The sequence below is a fragment of the Leuciscus leuciscus genome (genome assembly GCF_965113295.1).
Source record: "Leuciscus leuciscus genome assembly, chromosome: 7".
NCBI lineage: Eukaryota > Metazoa > Chordata > Actinopteri > Cypriniformes > Leuciscidae > Leuciscus > Leuciscus leuciscus.
The window spans coordinates 443,190-469,309 of record NC_138731.1 but is presented as its reverse complement, the minus strand read 5'-3'; the positions used below and the strand labels follow the sequence as shown (position 1 = coordinate 469,309).

The window sequence follows — 26,120 nt, the reverse complement described above, 5'->3', positions numbered from 1 at the left end:
CTCTTGCTATGATTGATATGATCTTAGTTGGCCTACTGGACAAAAACTAACTCTCTACATGATGTTGCCATCTGGCTCACACTAAGGCCCTTGAAACTTGGTGTCACTTCAGCCAATTATAAATTAATTTTGCAAAGACAAAATAATTATGTGCACAAAACTAGTCTTGATAATCAAGCCAATTTCCCTTGAGGCTCAACCAGTTGAAATTGTGGAGAATTTTAAAGGGGTGGTGTAATTTTCCCGGCACAGGGGGCGGAGCTTCAAGAGCTTGTGTCCTTTTACCTCACACCGACATGCACTTTAGCCTTTTATGTTCAAACCAGAGTCAGACAATGATGGAGAAACTCAAGAAGAAGTGACAACATGTAGAAGCAACAGGACATTTCTGAATGGTTAGTTGATGAGTTTATGTAGCTGATGTGTAGTTATCTTCTAGTCATCTATAAATTGTGTTCCGGGGGCGGGGTTTATGTAAATTTTAGGGTTGGTGATGTCACTAACCCGGGAGGAATGTTGCGTAGTCTCTACCAGCCGTTTGTTGTAGTCCTTAAAAAGCAATTTCTGTAAAAGCAAATATCTCCCTTTGCTTTGAACTTTGAGTGTTGTAACTTTGCAGATGTTGTTTATGATCAAACAACAACATTACACACTAACTAAAGTTGGAAAAGTTAAATCATAATAAACCACCCCTTTAAATAGCATGGCTCAATTCTGGACTCACATGTGAGCTTCGTTATCCAGAGTAAATAAAACAAAAATGCTTGCTGCGTTTATTTCTTCTTAGACAACCTAGTGGCCTTGGAATTAGTCAGCATATTTTATAACTTGTGTACAAATCTATTGTAGATAGTGTACAAACGTTTCATCTCTGATCACTTAAACTGCAGATCTAAGAACAAACTCGCCAGAATTGTGTCAATGTCCAGCGAAATAGTCGGCAGACCTCAGACCTTTTAATGCTGAAGGGCAAAGGCGGCGTTGAGGATTATTCTAGAGTTCTCACCCTCTCTTTAGTCAGTCTGAGCCCTTGAATTTAGTTCAGCGCTATTGAATCCCTCTGGTGAATTAACTGTGTTTAAGAGGTCTTTTATTCCAAATGCTGTTAAAAACATCAACTCCGCAAGAGATCGATAAACCAAATGACAGTGACATGAACTGTATTTTTATATCTATGTAATGTGAATCTGAAAACATAAACAGAACGAGGCGTCAGTTTGCCACATCTGAATGAGAAATATAACAGATGTTTAAGAAGAAACGGTGTAATATCTGAAGGCAAGACGAACCTGTTTGTATTTCTCATTACATCTGTTGCGCTTGTACACCGAACTCTCCTGCAGTAATTTCAGTTTGAGCTGTTCAGATATTAAACTCTTTCCCACCATTGACAGAATTTCCCAGCAGTCCATGTTTTCACTGTTATACGGTAGGGGGCGCTATTACATATCTTCTGAAAGAGTACATAATCTCTGGATCAAAACACAGGCGAAGAAGAAGAAACAAGGATAAAAGCATTGCTTATGCACATTGTGGTCTTTGAAAAAAAGCGAGTTGTTGCTTTTTCAATGAAACTCACCTATTAATGTTGATTAAAAATGCATGGAGCTAGAATAAAAAATGTGTGTGTTTGTGTTTAAAAGCAGGATCTGTTCTTTCTTTTGATATATTTTATGTTCAAAATATTCTAAGGGCTATGACATTTTTGGGGAAATTATCAATAATGCTAGCAGTGGCTGGAAACTTAAAAAAAAAATAATAATAATAACCTGCCGTGGAAAGAGTTAACTAGAATCTGTTCGCTGGTGCGGAAGCATCGCAGAGTTCCCGCGTTGTCTTAAAAAGTCTTATTTTTATTTATTAGAGGTCTTAAAGGGATAGTTCGGCCAAAAATGATATTAAACCCATGATTTACTCACCCTCAACCCGTTCGAGATGCACATGTCAATAATTTTTCAGACGAACACATTTTCAGTTATTTTAGAAAATGTCTTAGATCTTTCAGTGGTTATAATGTCAAGTTATGGGGTCCACCTCCTTCAAGTCCCAAAAATGTGCATGCATCCTTCACAAAAGTAATCCATCCGGCTCCAGGGGGATAAACGAAGGCCTTCTGAGGGTAATCCGTGCGGTTTTGTCGTAAAAATATACATATTTAAAACTTTATAAATGAAAATAACTGGCTTCCGGCAACGGTCGACGTGCGTTCACGGGAGATGGATGCCGACGTAGCGTAGGAACCGTGACCCTAATCAAACACACCTGAACCAGCTAATTAAGCTCTTCAGGATTACGAGAGAGCTACAGGCAGGTGAGTTTGATCAAGGGTGGAGCTAAACTCTGCAGGAAAGTGGCCTTCGAGGACTAGGATTGAGAACCCCTGCTTTAAGTAGTACTTGAAAATGTTTGTAAAACTACTAGTGCTTGGAAGTAATCGTAAATCCCTTTAGACAGAGATACGAGGTCACCAGCAGGACAACCGGCAAATTGCACCTAATATTGGTTTTATGTATATTTCTTTATTCGTTTTTTTTTTACTTGTTTTATTTTTTTCCCTTAAATATATTTAACGTAATTCAATAAAGAAATATTAATGAATAAAGAAATAAAATCTAAATTACATGACTGAACACAAATAAATTAAGGAATGAAAAAGTACACTGCTGTGTTTGGACATTTCAAGGAGAGTACAAATGTTATACTTACCAGGGAAATGGCTAGTATGCTTTAAAGATTAAAAAAAATAAAGGAGGTACTCAAAAAAACATGTCAATGCTGGCGTGCAGGAAACCCAGCCATGTATTGGACATGTCTTGCTTGTTCATCATGATGTCTCGTGCCATCTTTGTTCTCCTCCTCCCTGACGTCCAAGGGCACTCTCGCCCGGACTGTAATGTTTTGCAACATAGCTGTTACTGATATTACAGCACAGCACTTTTGTGGCGCAAAGAGAAGACCACCACTGGACTTGTGAATAGCCCGAAAGCATAGCTTCCATCTCCCTAAAGTGGGCTCCACAATACTTCGGGCAACACGATGAGCCTCATTGAAATCTGCTTCCCTGTAATTGCCAAGATTAGCTACAGGGGTGAACAGATACGGCCTCAGTGGATATCCACTGTCCCCAAGCAGCCTCCACTGTCTCTGTGGATTATGGGCCTCTTGACCCTCAGATGAGTTAGTAAAGATAAAGGAGTCATGCGTGCTTCCAGGACACCTTGCCACAATGTCTGTGATCAAACACTTTTAGTCACAGATCACCTGGCAGTTGATTTCTGCATAACCTTTGTGGCATATATATATGGCCATCCACAGATGGCGTACTGATCGGGATTAAAGTACCATCAATCACTCTGATGACTTGCGGTATTTGGTGATGTTTTAACAAATACCTGTATGTCTGACATGGCCTGTATGTCATCTTGATGCTGGAAATGTAATGTGTTCAGCAGCAAGTGGAAGCAATGCATAGGGGACTGCTTGTACAGCTCTTGACACAGATACCTTACTGAGTCCAAGTCCATCACCAGGTACCTGAAGGAAACTGCCATGAAATCTGAGAGCGGCTGGTCAGGGGACAAGGCAAAATCCCTCCTGGTAGCACGCCTCAGCTGACATTTAGCAGTTGATCTATTTCTCCTCGTGGCAGACGGTATCTGTCAATGACAGCCATATCATCAAGCATATCCAGAGGATTTTGATTCTGCCTGATGAAGGCATCTATAGTAAACAGTGCAGTCCTTGGTCGTCTTGGTCTTTCTCTTTGCCTTTCTCTCACTCTCACTCTCAATTGAAGAACACGCTGTAGTACAGCCATGATATCCTCTGCAAGACTACTGAAGTGTGAACTTTATATAATATCCTATAATTGCTCACAGGAACCATATGATTAAAGGTTTTCAGGCTGTGATAATATTCACATATCACACACTGTCTATCATCTACTATTCCACTAATAAAGGCCCTACCCTGATTTGAGAAATTGTATTGATTAGCTCTTCCCTTAATTTATTCTCTGATTGTAAGGTTCATAATGGCCAAAGGTTGTGCTTTTATAAATGTATACATATATATATTTATACATATAACAATGCTGTTAAAGCCTGTGTGCAATAAGCATTTCTTTTCTGGACCTATAGAAATGGATAGGCTATAATAAATAGGCCCTAATAATATATACACTTCATTGTAAATAGCCACAGACACCCTCAAGACTCAAGATGTAATGAAACAAATAGGGCTTGCATGCCTATTTTTTAAAAGTTCTACAAGTAGCCATTTAAAAAATGTAAACACTACGAAGAAGAATACTTCTACTGTAGTATTTCATATGCCTTATGCTTTGAGTGGTTTAACAAACGCATGGACATCAAACAATTGAATGTAAACATTTATTGATTCAAGTTTGTTGTTTGTTCCCCAAGACCTGCAAAAGACATTACACAAGGGATGAGTCCTAACTACATTTGGAAAATAATATTTCATGGTACACAAGAGATTATTAAAACATATAATTAGTAAAGATTAAACAACATTAAACAATATTACCTGACTCATCTGGCAAGATAATTTACACTGAAATGGAAACTTGCAAATTCCATCTCCTCCAGTGCCAATCTCATTTCTTCTAAAGCCAGTTTGGTCTTCTTGAGTTCAATGAGCAAGGCTGGCAAAGTCCTTCCCCTTCTTCCTGACCTCCCTCACTGATCTTTTAATGCCACTAGTTGCAGTCAGTTTTGTGGCAATGTCCTCCCAAATTTATTTATTTTTTGTTTATTTGTATGACTGCCCTTTAACCTGCTGAAAATAATATGTTTGTATAGCTCCACCTCCTCTAAAACTGCTACAGTTACGAGCCATTCTACAAGGTGACATTTCAGCACTTGACAAGCGGACAGCGACTCTTAAGTAGCACTTTAAAGAGTGCACTCAAAAAGTGCATTTTTGTGAAACGCACGTGAAATGAACACGAACGTTCGTAAAGTCGCTCGTAGAAAATGCTCATAAGTGCTAAGAAACATCGTTATCTGGAAACGCAGCCCAGATCGGTGAAGTAATGACAAAGAGTGTTCTAGTGTTTTTTAAAAAGGTTACCACATCATGCGACCCAGCTAACAGAGTTTTCTTACAAGAATGTTCTCCAAATATTCAGTGTTGGTTCTGGGAACGTAAAAAAACTCCAGTTTTCTTGAATGTTAGAGGAACGTGTTTTAAAAGGTATGATGTTCCTCAAGCGTTCTTTCAACTTAATTTTGATTAACAATTCAACATTCTAGGAACGTTGATTTGTAACATTCCAAGAGCATAAAAATGCCCAGTTTCCTGAATGTTAATTGAATGTTAATAGAATGTTATTTAAAGGTTAGTGTGAAGTTCCTGAAACATTCTCTCAATCATTCAAACACCTGCTGTGAACAAGCACTGAAAGAAAGAGAAATAAGAACACAAGACAAGTTCTGCCAGGAAGACTTAAATGTTACGTCACTTATTACTTTCTGGTCTATTCAATCACTATCTAATAATTGGAGTATAAAAGATTGTTACTTGCACATGTTTGAGTTTGCAGATGATAACGCAAACATTCCCCTCCATCCTCCCCAGCACCACCAGGATGGTCCCTGTCCACACCTCCCCGGGGGTCTCTCATCCTAACTCACTCTAACCCTAACCCCTGCCTTCATCTTCAGGCAAGATATGCAGGGTCCGCTACCCTCCGAATGTGAACTACAGACGGGGCCTGCGCCAAAGAACTTTACCATCCAATATTTTTGTTTTCATTTTCTGGTCTATTAATTAATAAATGTCATTGTGATATCATCTCGCCTTCCGAGTCTTTCTGGTAGAACTACAACTTTCTTCGGCCACAGCCTTAGATGAAACCAACTGAAGATAAAAGAAGACGTCAAATGTCTCAAGATCTCAGCAGAGGGCTTCCGGTGGCACATCATACAGAATGGCAGCACAAGACAAAGCTCTGATATCGGCCAAATATAATCCCAGAAATTCAAGTACGTTCGTTTTCTAAAACAAGGACAAACTATAGCGAAATAAATGGGGACAAAAACAAGAAAATGAGGTCAGGGGTTAGAGGAGTGAAAGAGAAAGAAATAGAAAAGGGGCAGAGAGCCCACGCTAGTGGAGTCGGCTCAAGGCAAGATGGCGACGTTGAGGAAGTCGACGGCCTCGCTCACTTCTATTCGCAAAGTAGTGAGCGAAGCCATGACCCAAAGCATGGGTGACTGGGAATCAGAAATGAAAAAGGAACTTTCAGATTTCGATCGTGGTCCAGTTTCTACAGTTTACAATGAAAGAGAACATCCTGCACACAGCACTGAAGAAGAAAATTCTGGTGGAAGAAAAGAGAGTGCTCTTTGATCATGACTACGCCCCTGAGGTGCAACAAAAAAGAAAGGACGTATGCCCCAATTTAGAGAGCGCTTCTGGATAAAAAGGTTTGTTTTCAAACCTCGCTGACAAAGATGTGTGTACATTTTGACTCAGGCACATTCATAAGACTCAGGCTTTGACAAATTTGGTTCCCACACAAGAACTGGCAAATATGTATAATTTTAATTGGAACTTATCATATATTCAGTATCTTGGGTGGGATATATCTACCGAAGGATTTGTCCTCTTTATACACTCTAAATTACAACCTATTAAATAGGAAAATCAATAAAGATTTGGACAGATGGCCTTTGCTTCCTCTGGATATGGGCAGCAGGGTAATATCTATTAAGATTAAGATTTTACCCAAAGTATTATATCTATTTACAGCGCTGCCAACTGAGATCCCTCGGAAACAGTTTAGAGAATGGGATAAACACATCTCTAGATTTATATGGAGCAACAGAAGACCCCGCACATGATATGCTGCCCTGCAATCTCCAAGAGAGAGGGGAGATATGCCATTACCGTGCTTGAGGGATTATCAGCTGGCGGCACAGTTAAGTACTGTGGTTCTGTCCAAACTATAAAGCAAAGTGGAAGGACATAGAATTTTCTTTGATGGACACTCCAATACAGTCGGCCCTGGACTGTGTAGATCAGGTGAAAGATCTATATCTAATACAGAATCAATGTGTGGGTCATTCTGTTAAACTATGGAAGAAGGTGGTTAGACGCTTCACGCTCCATAGAGAGGTAAAGGTATTGGGTTGGCCAGCCTATGATCCACAATCTGCTCCAGCTCGTCATGATCACAGATATAAGACTTGGATCTCTCACGACATTACCGCCATTTGTAAAATTATATCTAATGGGGATTTGGATCATTTTAAGAATCTTTGTCAGAACTTCGACCTCAATCGACAGGACTTTTATAGGTATCTACAAGTACGCCATTTTTTTGGGACGAGATCAAAAGCCCTAATAATAGAACTTTTTCTAAACTGACCCAGATTTGTATTGAAGCATATAAGGGTGAAAATGTGAAAGGAGTAATAGGTAAATTATACAAATATCTCCTCAATGACAATTGTAAGCATTGTAAGTCATCCAGTATTTTATATCTTTAACACACTCTGTCAATTTAGATAATTTATTGTTTTCATCCGGTCGTGATGAAATATATAATTGAGTGTCATCAGCATAACAGTGGAAATTAATTCCATGTTTTCTTATAATATTACCAAGCGGCAGCATGTATATTGAGAATAGCAGAGGGCCTAATACAGATCCCTGCGGCACTCCATAGTTTACTGACGTTATCTTCGATTTAAACAGACAAAATGGTAGCGGTCTGATAAGTACGATCTAAACCAGCTTAATGCCTGTCCATGAACACCAGTGTAGTTTTGTAGTCGATCTAAGAGTATTTTGTGATCTATAGTATCGAACGCAGCACTAAGATCAAGTAAAACTAGCATTGAGATACAGCCTTGGTCAGAAGCTAAAAGTAAATCATTTGTGATTTTAACGAGCGCAGTTTCAGTGCTATGATGCAAGGCAAGGCAAGTTTATTTATATAGCACATTTCATACACAATGGCAATTCAAAGTGCTTTACATAGAAGAAATTAAAATAATTAAAAGAAATAAGAATAATTAAAACAGTTTAGAAAAATAAAAAATAAAATACAGTACAAACAGTCGGACGAACATTGGCACAGTGCTCATTCAGTAAATGCATAGTTAAACAGATGTGTTTTGAGTCTGGATTTGAATGTGACTACAGTAGGAGCACATCTGATCTCCTCTGGAAGCTGGTTCCAGCTGCGGCTGGCATAATAGCTAAAAGCAGACTCGCCATGCTTAGAGTGAACCCTTGGTATTTCAAGCTGATATGATCCTAATGATCTGAGTGATCTGTTGGGTTTATATTCAGTGAGCATATCTGCAATGTATTGAGGTCCTAGGCCATTGAATGATTTATATACCAGTAATAATACTTTAAAATCAATCCTAAGTTTAACTGGGAGCCAGTGTAAAGACCTGAGGACTGGTGTGATATGTTCATATTTTCTGGTTCTGCTCAGAATCCTAGCGGCAGCGTTCTGTATGAGCTGCAACTGTCTTATAGTCTTTTTGGGAAGGCCAGTGAGGAGTCCATTACAATAATCCACCCTGCTGGTGATGAAAGCATGCACAAGTTTCTCTAAGTCTTGTCTGGAAACAAAGCATCTAATTCTTGCAATATTTTTCAGATGATAGTATGCTGATTTAGTTATTGCTTTGACATGACTACTGAAACTAAGCTCTGACTCTAGTGTCACACCAAGATTCCTGACTAGATTTTTGGTTGTTTGACCCCTAGAGTGAAGGTATGCGTTCACCTTGAGAACTTCATCTTTGTTTCCAAACGCAATGACTTCAGTTTTGTCTTTGTTTAACTGAAGAAAGTTTTGACACATCCAACTGTTGACTTCGTCAATGCATCGGCACAAGGAGTCAATGGGGCTGTAATCGTTAGGCGATAGGGCTAAGTACAGCTGTGTGTCGTCTGCATAGCTGTGGTAAGCAATTTGGTTCTTTCTCATTATTTGGCTCATTGGGAGCATATACAGGTTGAACAGGAGAAAAAAAGATGTGGGAAGTGTGTCAAGAGCGCATGTTGATGTTTTAAGGTGCTGTACGGTTTCTTCCAAAATTTTGCCATCAATTTCTTTGAAATCAGACATAGTAACTACTTTCTCAGGTGGTTTGATCTGTCTGACCCCAGCGCAAGTCAAGGATGTGCTGATCACCTTTCTGATATTATTGATTTTCTCAGAGAAGAAAGAAGCAAACTCACTGCACTTGCTGTTTGAGAGCATTTCACTAGGAATCTGGCTTGGGGGGTTTGTCAGTCTCTCTACAGTAGCAAAAAGAGTGCGTGTGTTGTTTAAATTACTGTTTATAATATTTGAGAAGAAAGTCTGTCTAGCTTTGCCTAGTTCCATATTGAAAGCATGAAGGCTGTCTTTGTAGATGTTATAATGGACTACAAGTTTTGTCTTCCGCCACATGCGCTCTGCTTTTCTGCATTGTCTTTTCATATGTTGCACTATGATGCGGTCTGAATCCTGACTGAAATTTTTCATAGATATCATTTTCTTGCAAGAAAGAGCACAATTGAGCGGACACAACTTTTTCTAGTATTTTAGACATAAATGGTAGGTTTGAAATGGGTCTATAATTTGCTAGGTTATTATGATCTAATTGTGGTTTCTTAATGAGAGGTTTTATAACTGCCAGTTTAAATGTTCTTGGAACATGACCTAAAGATAAAGACGAGTTAATAATATTGAGAAGAGGCTCTTCCACTACAGGTAACACTTCTTTCAGTAGTTTAGTGGGTATTGGGTCTAATAAACATGTTGTTGGTTTAGATGCAATGATAAGTTTATTTAGCTCTTCCTGTCCTATAGTTGTAAAGCGGTGTAGTTGTTCTTGAGGGGCGATAATTGAGGCTGAATCATAAGACACCATTAAAGATTGTACATTTACAATTGTGTTTCTGATGCTTTCTATTTTCTCAGTGAAGAAGTTCATGAAATCATTACTACTGAACTGTAACGGTCTAGCCACGGTGTTAAATAAAAACCTTGGATTACTTTGGTTATTTTCTATTAGTTTGTGGAGATGCTCAGCCCTGGCTGCTTTTAGGGCCTTTTTATAACGTGACATACTGTCTTTCCACGCGATTCTAAAGACCTCTAAATTAGTTTGTTTCCATTTACGCTCTAAATTTCGAGTTTCTCTCTTGATAACATGCGTAGCACTGTTATACCATGGCGCTTTAGTTTTCTCTCTAACCTTTTTTAATCTAATTGGTGCAACGATGTCTAATGTACTAGAGAAAATGGTGCTCATAGTGCTAGTCATTTCCTCTAGTTCATCCGTTTGTTTGGGTTCACTGAGCAGCTGAGATAGATCAGGTAAGCTATTTGAGAATCTATCTATAGTGATTGGAAGGATTGTTCTGCCTGGTCGATAACGCAGCGCAACATGACAAATTTCAGCAGTACGTATTATGCAAGTTACCATGTAATGATCAGTGACATCATCACTTTGCGGTATAATATCTATATCGCTTGGATTGGTTCCATGTGATATAATTAAATCTAGCGTATGATTAAGACGATGAGTGGGACCAGTAACGTTTTGCTTGACCCCAAAGGAGTTTAATAAATCTGTAAACGCAGCCCCTAACGCATCATTTGGATTGTCTACGTGTATGTTAAAATCTCCAACAATTCTCAACAAATCTCCAAATGCTTTATCGACATTGACTAATAGGTCTGATAGAAAATCTGCAAACTCTTTTAGGAAATCAGCGTAAGGCCCAGGCGGTCTATATACGGTAGCCAAGGCTAGAGATAATAGGGATTTATTTCTTTCATCTAAGAGTGTAACATTTAGTACAAGTACTTCAAACGAATTAAACCTGTGACCTGTTTTTTGAGTAACATTAAGAATGTCTTTATAGATTGTTGCAACACCGCCGCCACGACCAATCAGACGGGGCTCATGTTTATAACAGTATCCAGGAGGAGTAGACTCATTAATACCGAAATAATCATTTGGTTTAAGCCAGGTTTCAGTAAGGCAAAGTACATCGAAACTATTATCTGTGACCATTTCATTTACAATAACTGCCTTAGGTGTGAGCGATCTAATGTTTAGAAGACCCAGCTTTATACATTGTTTTTGTTCACTAATATTGAGATTTTCTGGTTTAATTACAATTAGATTTTTCCTAGATCCTACAGTAGATTTAATGTTTGACCTCACTAAACGAGGAATAGACACAGTTTCAATATAATGTTCTACATTGGTACTTATATCAATTAAGTTTGGACAGCAAAGAGTGTGATTTGGACTTTGACTTACTAGTCATATGGTGTGCAACACCTTGGAGATGTTGTCCGACAGAAGAGCCGCTCCGATTCTGCTGGGGTGAAGTCCATCAGCACGGAAGAGCCTAGGTCGCTCCCAGAACAGATTCCAATTATTTACAAAGAGCAGTCTCTGTTCGTTACACCATGACATTAACCATTCATTTAGAGCAAATAATCTACTGAACCTTTCATGTCCTAGTCGGTACGTGGGAAGCGGTCCAGACACGATGATCGTTGTTTCAGGCGATGTGCTGCGTACCGTCTCGATCAGGCTCCTGTAGTCCTTCTTCAGAACCTCTGTCTGCCGCAGCCTGATGTCGTTCGTTCCCGCGTGCAGCACGACAGCTCCGATGCGCTCGTCACCATTCAGGATCTCGGGGACCTGCGCAGCCACATCGAGAACACGAGCACCAGGAAAGCAGTGAGTGCGCACCTTACCTTTACCTGAGGTAGCGTGTACATGCCGGACGATGGAAGTGCCGATGATCACAGCGTCGCGTCCCGTCTCGCGAAGAGGGGAGAAGCGGTTCCGGGTGGAGATCTCGAAAGCCGGGAGGGGCGGAGAGGTCCTTGCTCTGGTCCTGGCTCGCGTCTTCCGCTGTGGAATCACCCAGGGTCCGTTGTGTTGTGTCGGTGCCGGAGTGAATGAAACCAGGGATGATCGCGTCCTGGTTGCTCGCGTCCTGTGCAGAGAAACACACGGAGTTGACGAGGTCGGAGTCAAAAGGTTACTAACCACTGACTTGTGAGCATCAGCGCGTGATGTTTCAAGCGCTGATCGCCGATCTCGCAGCTCGGCTTGTCTCTCTAGTAGGTCGCGGATCTGCTTTTCCACCGAGTCCAACTCTAGCTGCACAGAATGCAGCTCGAACGTGTCCTCACCTGCACTCAAAGGTAACGTTAGACACACATCCGATATATTCGCCATTATAGCAGATGTGCTATAATGGCGAATTATAGCTTTAAGTGATACAGGTGTAAAAAAGACGATCAATAGGCGCGGCCACGCGTGTAATGCTAGCGGGCTAAGGCTAGTAGCGGTAGTTCGGAAAGTTGGATATAAGTAGCGATATCAAGGCAAGGCAAGGCAAGTTTATTTATATAGCACATTTCATACACAATGGCAATTCAAAGTGCTTTACATAGAAGAAATTAAAATAATAAAAAGAAATAAGAATAATTAAAACAGTTTAGAAAAATAAAAAATAAAATACAGTACAAACAGTCGGACGAACATTGGCACAGTGCTCATTCAGTAAATGCATAGCTAAACAGAAGTGTTTTGAGTCTGGATTTGAATGTGACTACAGTAGGAGCACATCTGATCTCCTCTGGAAGCTGGTTCCAGCTGTGGCTGGCATAATAGCTAAAAGCAGACTCGCCATGTTTAGAATGAACCCTTGGTATTTCTAGCTGATATGATCCTAATGATCTGAGTGATCTGTTGGGTTTATATTCAGTGAGCATATCTGCAATGTATTGAGGTCCTAGGCCATTGAATGATTTATATACCAGTAATAATACTTTAAAATCAATCCTAAGTTTAACTGGGAGCCAGTGTAAAGACCTGAGGACTGGTGTGATATGTTCATATTTTCTGGTTCTGCTCAGAATCCTGGCGGCAGCGTTCTGTATGAGCTGCAACTGTCTTATGGTCTTTTTGGGAAGGCCAGTGAGGAGTCCATTACAATAATCCACCCTGCTGGTGATGAAAGCATGCACAAGTTTCTCTAAGTCTTGTCTGGAAACAAAGCATCTAATTCTTGCAATATTTTTCAGATGATAGTATGCTGATTTAGTTATTGCTTTGACATGACTACTGAAACTAAGCTCTGACTCTAGTGTCACACCAAGATTCCTGACTTGATTTTTGGTTGTTTGACCCCTAGAGTGAAGGTATGCGTTCACCTTGAGAACTTCATCTTTGTTTCCAAACGCAATGACTTCAGTTTTGTCTTTGTTTAACTGAAGAAAGTTTTGACACATCCAACTGTTAACTTCATCAATGCATTGGCACAGGGAGTCAATGGGGCTGTAATCGTTAGGCGATAGGGCTAAGTACAGCTGTGTGTCGTCTGCATAGCTGTGGTAAGCAATTTGGTTCTTTCTCATTATTTGGCTCATTGGGAGCATATACAGGTTGAACAGGAGTGGCGCAAGAATTGAGCCTTGAGGGACTCCGCATGTCATGGATGTCCACTCAGACTTATGGTCTCCTATACTCACATAATAACCTCTCCCATCTAAGTATGATCTGAACCATTTTAGGACTATCCCAGAAAGCCCCACCCAGTTTTCCAGCCTGTCCAGAAGTATGTTGTGATCGACAGTGTCAAATGCAGCACTGAGGTCGAGTAGTACCAGCACTGATAATTTGCCTGAGTCAGTATTTAAGCGAATATCGTTTATTATCTTTATGAGCGCTGTCTCTGTGCTGTGGTGCGGTCGGAAACCAGATTGAAAATTGTCAAAGTATCCATTCGAGCATAAGAATTTGTTCAGCTGATTGAAGACAACTTTTTCAATAATAATAATAATAATAATAATAATAATAATACATTTTATTTATATTGCGCTTTTCTTGTACCCAAAGCGCTACAAGTACAATACAAAAGTAAATACATTAAAAATACATTAAAAAACAACAATAAGAAGTATAATAGAATATACATCGAGTGTCAACAATTAAGACACAGACATCTTAAAAAGATGGGTTTTTAACTGTTTCTTAAAACTTGTTAGTGTTGGTGCATTCCTAACAGTTAAAGGAAGTGCATTCCACAACCTGGGGGCGGACACAGAGAAAGCTCTTTGACCCATCGTTTTCAGTCTGCAAGAAGGCTGTTTAAGTAGAAGAGAGTTGGCAGAACGGAGAGATCGAGAGGGCATATATAACGTAATTAAATCACATATATATGATGGTGCAATTCCATGTACAGCTTTATATGTTAAGATAAGAGTTTTAAAATCAATACGGTCATGGACCGGAAGCCAATTCAGGTTCCTAAGCACCCCAGATATATGCTGACGAAAAGGAGTATGTGTAAGAACACGAGCAGCTGAATTCTGTATATGTTGCAGGCGCTTAATAGATTTTGCTGGTAGCCCAAGATAAAGGGCATTACAATAATCAAGCCTAGAGGTCACAAGTGCATGGACAAGCCTTTCTGCATCAGGTAATGAAAGAAAGGACCTAATCCTAGCAATATTCCTTAGATGGAAAAATGCCGATTTTGAAATGCTCTTGATATGTGCTTCAAGTGTCAAGTGAGAATCAAAAATTACTCCAAGGTTGCGTACTTGTGGTGATGCAGACAGTACATTGTTTTCAATCTCCAAATTCAATTTTTTACCATTACAGGTAGCTGCAGGGGTACCAACTAAAAGAACCTCGGACTTTGTACCATTTAATTTAAGAAAATTTTGGTACATCCATAATTTTATTTCCTGGAGACAGTCAGAAAGGGTTGCTGATACACCTTTGATATTAGTTTTTGTGCTAATATAAATCTGTGTATCATCAGCATAGAAGTGGAACCCGAGACCATGCTTTCTGATAATCTGCCCTAAGGGAAGCATGTAAATATTAAAAAGTATCGGGCCAAGGACAGACCCCTGAGGAACACCATGACACACCTGTCCAACGTTAGATTTATTATTTTCTAAAATAACAAACTGGGTACGATCAGTCAGGTAAGATTTAAACCATTCCAGCACTGTACCGGAAATACCAAGCCAGGTCTCGAGTCTCTCAAGCAGTATAGAGTGACACACCGTGTCGAAGGCTGCACTCAAATCTAAGAGCACCAGGATAGTAAGGGCACCAGAGTCAGCAGAGACGAGGAGATCGTTCATAACTCGGACCAAGGCAGTCTCAGTACTATGTCCTGAACGAAACCCAGATTGAAAAGGTTCTAAAAGATCGTTCATGGACAAGTGAGAATGAAGTTGTGACACAACAACACGTTCCAAAACCTTCGCCAAAAAAGGAAGATTCGATATTGGCCTATAATTAGACAGATCAGACACATCACACCCAGGCTTTTTAAGAACTGGTGTGATGGAAGCAACCTTAAGGGCTTGAGGAACAAGTCCAGTAGTAATGGAAGTATTAACAATGTTCAAAATGAGAGGACTGATAGATGGCAGACACTCTTTGAGAACCTGAGTTGGAATAGGATCCAAGGTGCAGGTAGTGGAACTCATAGTCATAATTAATTTGGAAATATAATCAATGGTAACCGTTTTAAAACTAGAAAACCATGTAGACGGACAATTTAAAGGCTGAATCTCAGAAGGGGCACTCAGAGAGGCACAAGTAATAGACTGATAAATATTATCAATTTTTTCAGCAAAGAATTTCAAAAACGTATTGCACTGCTGCACAGTGGAACAAATAAGTGAATTAGAAGGTTTAAGAAGTTTGTTAATTACTTTAAACATCTTATTTGGATTAGCAGTACCATCATTAATGATTTTAGAGTAGTATTCGGTTCTTGATATTTTAAGGGCATCGCTGTACTGAACCAAATGCTCATCATACATACGTTTATGGACAGTGAGCCCTGATTTTTTAAACTGTCGTTCCAACTGCCTATTTTTTGCTTTAAGAGCCCTGAGCTCAGTAGTAAACCAGGGTGATGATTTCAAAAATGAAACAACACGTTCCTTCTTGGGGGCCAGCACATCTAGAGTTGATGATAAAATTGAATTATAATGATCAACAGTATTTCCTGCAGAACTGTCATTTATCATACATGAAAATTGATTAAGATCAATATTTTTAAGATTTCTAAAACTAATAACCCTCTTTTGTAATTTTTTCAGAGAAACAGATAAGTTAAAACTCAAGAGCTTATGGTCACTAATACACAAATCTTTACCTTCAAGCTGATTTATATCAGCACCAGCTGTGCACACTAAATCCAGTGTATGACCTTTTCTATGAGTTGGAAATTTTACATGTTGTATCAGGTTAAAACAGTCCAGAATCTCCATCAAAATAGCAGTATGATTACAACTAGGATTATCAACATGAATGTTAATATCTCCAATAAGAATCATAGATGGACAAAAGGGATTCACAAATGCAATTAGCTCTGTGAGTTCATCAAAGAACAGAGGGTTAGGCTTCGGTGGCCGATAAATAAACAAGATCAAAACAGGAGAAGCACCGCTAATTTTAAAAACAATACTCTCAAACGATAAAACAGAAGGAACAACAATTTCAGTAACAGAGACATCAGAACTGTACACAACAGCAAGGCCACCGCCTTTTCCAGTTGCTCTGGATTTGTCAAGATATCTATATCCCGGTGGGGTACATAAATTGAGATTTAAAAAGTCATTCTGTTGGTGCCAAGTTTCAGAAATACAGAAGACATCAAGTTTTTTGTCCAAGATGATGTCGTAGAGTAAATCAGTCTTTTTGTTTAAAGAACGTACATTGAGATGGGCAAACCTGATGGAATCAGGGCGTACTTTATCAGAGTATGTTGTAGACACTTGTTGTGGATAGCATAAGTTCGCAGGGCAAACACCACGAGAGATGTTTTGTTTAATATCAGTACATAAGGGACGGGAACATAAGACCTTAATGTCAGTCCCTGTGATGTTAAAATTCCGCTGTGAACCCCTATGAACATATTTAGGCCGACGTAGAAGGTGAAGTGATCGTAAAGTTTCACGAACACGTATGTTGAGCACCAACTGGTGTTTCTGTGAAAGCAGTTCAGGCAAAGAGTACCTTATCATAGCGTGGTCCGGGTGTTCGAGGATCCGCTCTCCACAGAGCCCAGACACTGACAAAATACCGATGACAGCAGATAGCAGACGAATCCACATAGTAATGTCAAAATAAGGTCAAAGACGTTATGATGGACCTAAAATCAGACACTGCTACACAGGACACGGTTTGATCCAGTCTAAAATGTCCGAGTAAATCCAAAGCGTTGTAATAAAACAGATCTTCTGAAGCACGGTTTACACAGGAACACGGTGAGCACACACGAGTGAAAAATCCAGGCACAGCGTGAGTGTGTCCGATCCCAATCAGGAATGTGGTAGCACGACCAAAGGAAGGAATCCAACAATAACGTATAATAATAAATAATTAAACAAAAAACAAACAAAAAACAATTAAAATTGCAGAGTGGAGAAGCGGCAACCAAACATGCCAGCGTTCTCTCCACCGGAAATGAATACCTATGAAAGGAAGATTTGAGATTGGTCTATAGTTGCTTAATATGGTCTTATCCAGATTGCTCTTTTTCAGGAGGGGCTTGACAACTGCAGTTTTTAGGGAGTTTGGAAAACTCCCAGAGAGAAGTGAAGCATTTACCACTTCTAGAAGATCTGCTTCTAAACTGTTTAACACACTTTTGAAAAACGATGTGGGAAGTGTGTTAAGAGCGCAGGTTGATGTTTTAAGGTGCTGTACGGTTTCTTCCAAAATTTTGCCATCAATTTCTTTGAAATCAGACATAGTAACTACTTTCTCAGGTGGTTTGATCTGTCTGACCCCAGCGCAAGTCAAGGATGTGCTGATCACCTTTCTGATATTATTGATTTTCTCAGAGAAGAAAGAAGCAAACTCACGGCACTTGCTGTCTGAGAGCATTTCACTGGGAATCTGGCTTGGGGGGTTTGTCAGTCTCTCTACAGTAGCAAAAAGAGTGCGTGTGTTGTTTAAATTACTGTTTATAATATTTGAGAAGAAAGTCTGTCTAGCTTTGCCTAGTTCCATATTGAAAGCATGAAGGCTGTCTTTGTAGATGTTATAATGGACTACAAGTTTTGTCTTCCGCCACATGCACTCTGCTTTTCTGCATTGTCTTTTCATATTTTGCACTGCTGTTGAGTTTCTCCAAGGTGCCTTTTGTCTGCCACTCTTCTTCCTGACTTTCACAGGAGCAATATCATCAATTACACCTTTAACTTTTGAGTTAAAAGAATCAAGGAGAAAATCAACAGAGTCTGCAGATATGCTTGGTGTTAAAGATATAGCCTTCATAAATAGGACACTAGTGTTCTCATTTAAGCATCTCTTCTTGACAGACACAAATCTAGCTTCAGTGGCAGGAGAGATCAATATATCAAAGAAAATACAGAAATGATCAGACAGTGCTACATCCTTAATAACAATCGATGAGATGTTTAGACCCTTACTGATAAGTAAATCTAAAGTGTGTCCACGATTGTGTGTGGGTCCATGTACATGCTGAGTCAGATCAAAAGTTTTTAAAACAGTTTTGATTTCTTTTGCCATATTGTTTTCTGCATTATCTATATGGATGTTAAAATCTCCAGCAATGGCAAAACAGTCAAACTCTGAGGTAATTGTTGATAACAGTTCTGTAAAGTCCTCAGCAAAGGCTGGAGAGTATTTTGGAGGCCTGTAAATAATGAAAAGTAAAATGCGTGGAGCACCTTTTAACACAATACCCAGATATTCGAAAGACAAGTAATTCCCAAATGATATTTGCTTACATTGATAGATATCTTTAAAAAGAGCAGCTAGACCCCCACCTCTCTTAACAGCTCTGCAGACACTCATAAAAGTAAAGTTAGGAGGGGCTGCTTCATTGAGGATTGTTGCACTGCAGCTGTCTTCTAGCCAGGTTTCATTTAGAAGCATAAAATCCAGGTTGTTTGTGGTTATTAAGTCGTTGACTAGAAGTGATTTATTTTTAAGTGAGCGAATGTTTAAAAGAGCTAACTTAACAGACTTACTTTTCCCCACAGCAATATTAGTTTGACGTGTAATAGGCACATAGACTGTAAAAAATATGGACAAAGCGTCTGTGACGTCACCCATAGACTTCTGAAGAACGGTTTTGAGGCCGTTTATGGGGGGTATGGGCGGCGCCATATTTCAATACAAATGTTCAGAAAGGATAACTTACAGGTATGATGTGTTGTGTCAGATCATGGCCGAGACGTCAAATTTCAGGAATTCCACTCGGCGCAGCCTATGCTCGTTGTCAGCTGTCAATCAAGCTGTCAATCGCGCCCTTATTTGTCATACATTTTATATCTAAATACGATCTAAACTAACGAGTTAGAAAAAAATTCACCCCCCTCACAGTTGTCAGGCACTCGGAACCTATCGAAAAATACAATAAAAGTCCATGGTACCAACCTGTAAAAACATGAATTTATACTGTGAAAACTGACATTTTAACATGGGGGTGTATGGACATTTGCTCCCTTTTGGGACCTGCCCCTAGCGGATTTTCGATGTATTGCAGTTTTTCGCACTTCCGGGTAGGCTTCATTTTTCAGATTAGAATGTTGCCGCTTGAATAGGCACCAGATTAGTTGGCTTTGCTGTACGGCTATTGAAGGCCTTAGACTTTCTATCATGTAATAGAACAGCAATAGAGAAAGATACAGGCACACTGGGTTCCCGCTTGTTTTGTAAACATTTGAGAAAGTTACTGTTATCAAAACGGGGACCCGACACATATCACTGAGAGCTGGTATCAGTTGTTTTTGGTTCACCTCGAGCAGAAGGAGGAGGGTGTGGGCCCTGGCGTTGTGGCAGAGGCCGAAGAGCTCTCACAGGAGGAGGGGGAGGGCGAGCTGGGCCCGCAGGCTTTGGTGGTAGTGGTGCCTGTCTTTTTTTAGTTGGTATCTGGGGGCTTGCAGCAAAAGAGTGGGATAGTCTGGTTCCAGCATGCACCAGTTCTTCCATTTTCTGTGAGAAGCACAGTAGTGGCGTAGCAGGGGAGAGGGAGAAAGTATCTGGTGAAAGGGGCTGTTGCTCTGGTGTTATAGGAGGCTGTAATATGCTGTCCTGGCTTCCCTGGCTGTTTTCCAGGAAGTCGTCCTTGGGTGCTGAATCTTCAAGCAGTTCTGATATGTCTGTCTGTGGTGAGCTCTGTGTGCAGGGCTCAGCTGAGATTGTGTCCGTGAGCAGAGGTTGTTGTGGCGGAGTGGTGTTATCATGTCCATTTTGCTGCTGAAGTGAAGTCCCGTGGTCATTCATACTGTGTCCAGGTGTGTGTGTGCCGTTCAGATTGAGTGGATTGGCACAAACCGCAGAAGGATGATTTAGGGAGAAGTAGATATTGTCCTTTAACACTCTTGAACCAAGTTTGTTTGGGTGATGGCCACGATGAAACAGTTGTCGTTGACTCCAGAAAAGATTGAAATTGTCAATGAAGTTCACTGCTTTTATATTGCAGGTTTTTTGCAGCCATGTATTTAGCCCAAGCAACCGTGAAAACCTGTTTGTTCCTCTTGCTGGGAGTGGTCCACTGATGAATGTTTGAACTTTCAGTCTTTTAAGTGTTTCAAAAAGTTTATTGAAATCCTTCTTAAGGAGTTCTGACTGCTCTTTATGAATATCATTCTTCCCCACATGTATGATGAGTCGATTAGCAGTCTTATGTTTCATCAGAATGTTCTGAAGTTCCCTGTTTATATCAGAAGTTGTTGCTTGTGGAAGGCAGCACGTAGTTATCCCTGCTGCTAATGTTTCTGATTATGGAGTCCCCCACTATCAGAGTCCTGGGCTCGGCTGCGCTCTGAGCTGAGTGCCCGTGTCTGCTCGACCTTGAGCGCCAGTTAGCATCAGTGTTAGCTACTGGCCTATTCAGTCTGTGTTCGATCACATTCATCACGTTTGGGGGTTCCTCATTTACATTCATTAGTACTTCAAATCTGTTCTCAAGATGTATAGGTGTTGGTAGCAGACCAGTGTTTGCAATCCTTGTCAGAGCTGTATCTGGGGTAGAGGATGCTACTGCGGTAATATGTGAGGCTCGTGACAATCTGATGTCTCGAGTGCCTTTGGGTCTCGCTCCCTGTTTGTGCCATCGATTCGTAAGTCGATCGGCTTGTTTCTCTACCTGTCGAGGAGCACTAGTTTCATGGGACTCACCGGTATGCTGAGGGTGTCCATGACGAAGCTCTGTTGTGTGTTCCGTCTGGTTTGGTGGTCCCGTAAGTAACTTTGTTTCTAGAACTGCAATCCTTTGTAAAAGTCTGTGGCAGTTAGTGCAGCAAGTAGATTCCAGAAGAGGCATTTTCTCTTATCCTTGTAGGCAGTTGTGTTTTCCTTTCCCGGTATGTAAGCTGGTCGGGTAAAAGAATTCTCATTTTTTGTAGTAATCCAAACTTTGTCGTATGAGCACTGTGCTGATTTGCTGAAGTTAAAATTAGGTGATAAAAGGAAATAAAATAAAGGAAATAAAATATAGAAAAAATAGGAGATAAAATGTAAAAGCGATAGAGCAAAACGCGGAGCAGTAAGCAAGAGCGTCCGAACAGTAGCTGAGCAGGAAGTCCATCCGAGTATCAGAGTAATCCAATTGTTTTTTAAATAGAATAGTATTCCACATATGTTCACACGCTGTAAAAATGAAAGTGTTCGTTTGTAAAAGAGTGTAAAGAAGAAAATCATGGTTTATGAATTAATTAGACGGAGCTCCAAACACAACAACGCACTCAATCGCGACGCATGCGCAGATAGTGTGGGGTGCATAACTCTGTGAGATGTCTCTTTGGTCGGCTGAAGTTGACCATCTTCAGTTTTTGTGGCTAAACATTTTTTCTGGTCACCGTTCACTCGCATGGCGAATGGAGTAAAAGAACAGACAAATTATTTATTGTTTTGGTCAGCTATAACTTTGATGACATAAGTAGAGACGCACACAGAGTTTAATGTGGTTATTCTGAGGCGAGCTCCACAGCATCTACTCTGTTAGTAATGTTATAGTATACAATCATAGAGAAAATGCATGGCAATGTTCTTCATTATTACGGACTGACTGTATACATGTTTTGAATATCCACCTAAAAATAAAATCATTTATCCACACTCAAATTGTTCATTCATTTCTGTAACATGTTAGGAAGAATGTTAGTCTGTAATCATTCATTTTAATTAAAATATACAACGGGAAAAAATTGCAATTAAGATGGATGGTGAGTATATACATTCAGCAATAAAATGTTGACTTTAATGTAATTACACATTCACTTTATTCAGAGCAGCCGTGTCTCATTTTAATGTTAATTTTCGTCTTGATACTGTTGAATTTTAAAAGTAATATTTAATATTATCTAGATATGCTTGAATATTTGCAATTTTGTGTTATACACGTAATAGTAATACCGTATGGCAAAGTAATTTAGAAATTTAATGGCACTGCACATACTCAACAATTACAACTCTATAATAAATTTAATTTAATGTGCGATGGAAAAACTTAACATTTAATTGGATGTCGCTACTTCCTGCCATCATCATCATCTCTGACCTTGGGGATTTCCACATAAGCCCCGCCCATTTTGTAAAGTCCAGCCCACTTGCGGCGTAAGCCCCTCCCACCTGAGGGTCTCCCGGTTGCTCACGGGAAGTGTTGACTTGTACTGAATAGACTCAGGATTGGCCATTGTAAAGTTAAATGGCACTCTTCAAACATCCCACAGGTCAATGCAATGAATGTCAAGAGGAGGAAACAGTTAGTCACAGTTTTATGTCATGCAGGAAATTTACACAGGGAGGCAAGAGTTGAAGCATAATTTACAATAAATTGGTATAGGACAGTATAATGTAAAAAGTATATTAGAATGTGGAAATAGTGAACAAAGGAGGCTATATATTTGTTTTGTTTTTTTAAGGAGGACTGGACTGGAAAGACGAATATAATATGAAGTGACAAGCTAGACAGCAGGTGTCAGTAATGCAACTCTTTGGATGCCAACTGCCTTTAAACACCAAGGAAGAAGAAGAAGAAGTGTTGTTGACTGTTGAGGGACAGATCGTTATTAACGGCAGGAATTACAAACGTTCATCCATCGACCTCAAATATTCCTTATCATTTGAAACATGTAAGTAATAGCAACTTTACTAGATAAATGTGCGTTATTATCAGGTGAATAATCCAAGTGTGTGCGGAGTAGGGATGGAGAAATGAAGCCTATTAAAGCTTGATGCTTTTCTCCGATTGTTTCGATAAAAGATTCGAAAACAGTGGCAGGTCAATATAGTATAAACCCTTCAGAGCAGCGTCTCACTTCGGAGGCTATACGTCATCAAGGCGGTCTCGTTTAAGAAAGGTAACCGTTTGATTGCAAAATAAGAAAGAAATTACAGTATGCTATGAACGCAGTACGTTAAAAATGTCTCATTAATCTATGACATTAATTTACTCACCCTTCAACCATCGAACATTAAAATTAAATTTAAAAGTGTAAAAGCATCAACAAGGTACTTTAAACAGATCAAATAACCCCAAAAGTGTGAGTCTTTGGTTAAATATCACTGTATTAATATCTGTATTATGTAACTTATATGTTGCGTAAATCAAATATGTGCATTAACTTCAGCATTACGTGATACTATTTCAAAGTGATTTCCGTCATTTGACAGATTATAAATTGAATTTAACGTTACCTGTGAAAACAAACCTGGAAAGAGACGTGAGGATTTGAGGAGAATAACGAGAGATTCTGCGTGCATTCCAGTGAATTATTAATGGAATATATCGTAAATTAAATTCGGCAGAACAGACCACAAATGTGCAGCATATGTTGTCCTTTTTCATACTTATACAATGGATTGCAAAGGGAAAAAGAAAATAATCACAAGGAAAAGAAAGCAGTGACTGAAAAGAGCTCTTGCCGTAGATATTCTTGTTATAACATGTCACGTTAAATGTTTATTATTCAGATAGCAGATATTTGTTTAAATGATAGATGCGCATTTCCTGAATGTTGACAGAGAGAGTATTTTAGCCTGATTGTTTGCCTTTTCTGTTACTAATAATATAATATCGCATACCATTTACTTTATTTGTTTACCAGTTCTGTCTAACAAAGTATTAGATATGACTGACAGAGATGGTAAACTAATGAAGACGGAGAATGTGAGCGAGCGCTGTGTGAGCAGTTCTCTTCTCAGGCACTGGTGTTCTCAGCGCCGCCCGTCAAAATAAAAGTCTGGAGCGCCGTCAAAATAAAAGCCCCGCTTCCAACACATCAGCCAATCATAAAAACGTATTGGCCGATGCCGATATTTAAAATTTCGACCACTACTCTTTTAGTCCAACCGCTACTCCTGATTGGAGGCTTCCGTAAACTAAATTTAATGGTGCAACGCAAAAATATTTAGTAGTGTGTTAAAGTTGTATCTTAGAAACTAGGCTAAGTTGTAATTTAGGCACAGTTGGTGCAACCAGCCCCAGAGTTTTGAAAACAGTGCCACCTTGTGGCAGGTCAAATTAAGCAGGGCTTAAATCTTGGCGCAGGCTTTGCAAACAGACTTTTACGATATGGATCTGCCAGCAACGCCACAAACATGCAAGTACTCATGTTTATTCTTATGCCTGATCTGAGATCAGTGATTTCTGATGTAGCCTAATTATTCAAGTTCAGACAGATTATCTCTCAAAATATCATTCAATACTGTTTATGCATCAGTAAATCAAGCCAGTGACTAAACGATCAACTTCACGTCGTTGCTCTTAGTAGGATGAAAATAATTTTATTTAAACTGTGATTAAATTATATAAAGAAAGCGATCAAAGAACGCTTCCTTTCCAATTGCCCAAGCTGTCAATCACACAGCGCGAGTTTATCTGGACACTTGCCAAAACTCGTTATGAAATCAATAATCACAAAATCATGACGCTGTTACAATGTACAGTACAACCAAGCTCTTACAGTATTTACATCGTGTTTACATTGTTATTTGCTGAAAGCCAGAGGTGTAATTTCATACGCGATCAACAGACTGTCTGTCATCCGCTCAATGCTCATCACTGCAACCTTTCATGTGATGGGAATAGATCATTATGATCAATACTTTTCACGATTCCTTAATCTCGATAGCTGTAATAGTAAAAACATAGTAGGCTAAAAGTTTTAGAAAGAGTTCCACATGTAGCCTAATACTAGCTATTTCATATACAAACATATCAGCCAATCACAGCAGTGGGCGTTTACACTGAGGTCTCACAGCAGTGGGCGTTTACACTGAAGTCTCACAGCCAATCACAGCAGTGGGCGTCCTTCACAGACACGCCCCTTAAAACAGAGCGTTCAAATCAGAGGCTAAAATCAGGCTTGGAAAAATAAATGACAATTTTTTATGTTAAAATCATACTAACATTATAAGGCGCCCCAGGAAACATAAAATAATAAAATAATCCAGTCCATGACCCCTTTAACATAACTAGTCAATAATGTGAATAAAGGGAGGGATTTGATTACACTATTTCGGAGAGTCTGTTGGGCAGGCTGGTTATGCATTTAGGTAGCCCGACTGGAAAACACAATAGCCCTGGGACGTCGGGCTAGCGATTTTGCGAACCCTGGTGCAAATGTTAAATTGTAATGGACCTGGGGCGTTTCCTCCGAGATCTCCTCTAAAAACTGGATGAGAAAATAATCTATATTACAAAAAATAAAACAATGTGAATATTACATAGTGTGACATTAAAAAGTGTAAAAGTCGCTTGTTTTTCTAAAGTAACAGTGTCCAACAGCGACACCCGCAGGCAAAGGTGCAGTGAGTCCGTGTCTCTCGTGTCTCTGAGACCTGCGAGGGACGGATTTTTCTGTCTATATAATGTATGCATGTATAAAATATGTTACCTTCTCCCGCTCCCGCCCGCAAAAGCTCGCTTAAAAGTATAAAAAGATGTTTTCTGAACCTCCATGAAATACTTTCAAGTTAGCCTGTGTCGCCACCCCCTACACATCAGCATAAATGCTCCCGATAAATTATTTGTAATTAAGTGTGCTTGCTGAAAGCAGCACACTTATTGTTCTTTTTAAGTTTTCTTAT

The 26,120-nt window shown here is 39.6% G+C and overlaps 2 protein-coding genes across 3 annotated transcripts in view; one reads left to right on the top strand and one right to left on the bottom strand.

Annotated features, from left to right (window-relative positions):
- Positions 1 to 10,033: 10,033 nt before the first annotated feature.
- Positions 10,034 to 12,644, bottom strand: LOC309502714 (uncharacterized protein). Its single transcript, XM_082175210.1, has 2 exons — positions 10,574 to 12,644; positions 10,034 to 10,378 (listed from the first exon to the last, which is right to left on the bottom strand). Exon 1 carries the CDS (start codon positions 12,246 to 12,248, stop codon positions 11,316 to 11,318), a length of 933 nt encoding a protein of 310 aa, XP_082031336.1. The 5' UTR covers positions 12,249 to 12,644; the 3' UTR covers positions 10,034 to 10,378; positions 10,574 to 11,315.
- Positions 12,645 to 22,327: 9,683 nt separating this feature from the next.
- The window catches only part of LOC309502700 (NLR family CARD domain-containing protein 3-like), an 83,251-nt gene continuing 79,458 nt past the window's right edge, over positions 22,328 to 26,120 (top strand). Inside the window, exon 1 of one of the 2 annotated variants that reach the window (XM_082175172.1) lies at positions 22,328 to 23,161. The gene's annotated coding sequence lies outside the window, so the exon portion shown is untranslated. The remainder of the gene's footprint in view (positions 23,162 to 26,120) is intronic. The other variant, XM_082175171.1, reaches the window with a different exon arrangement.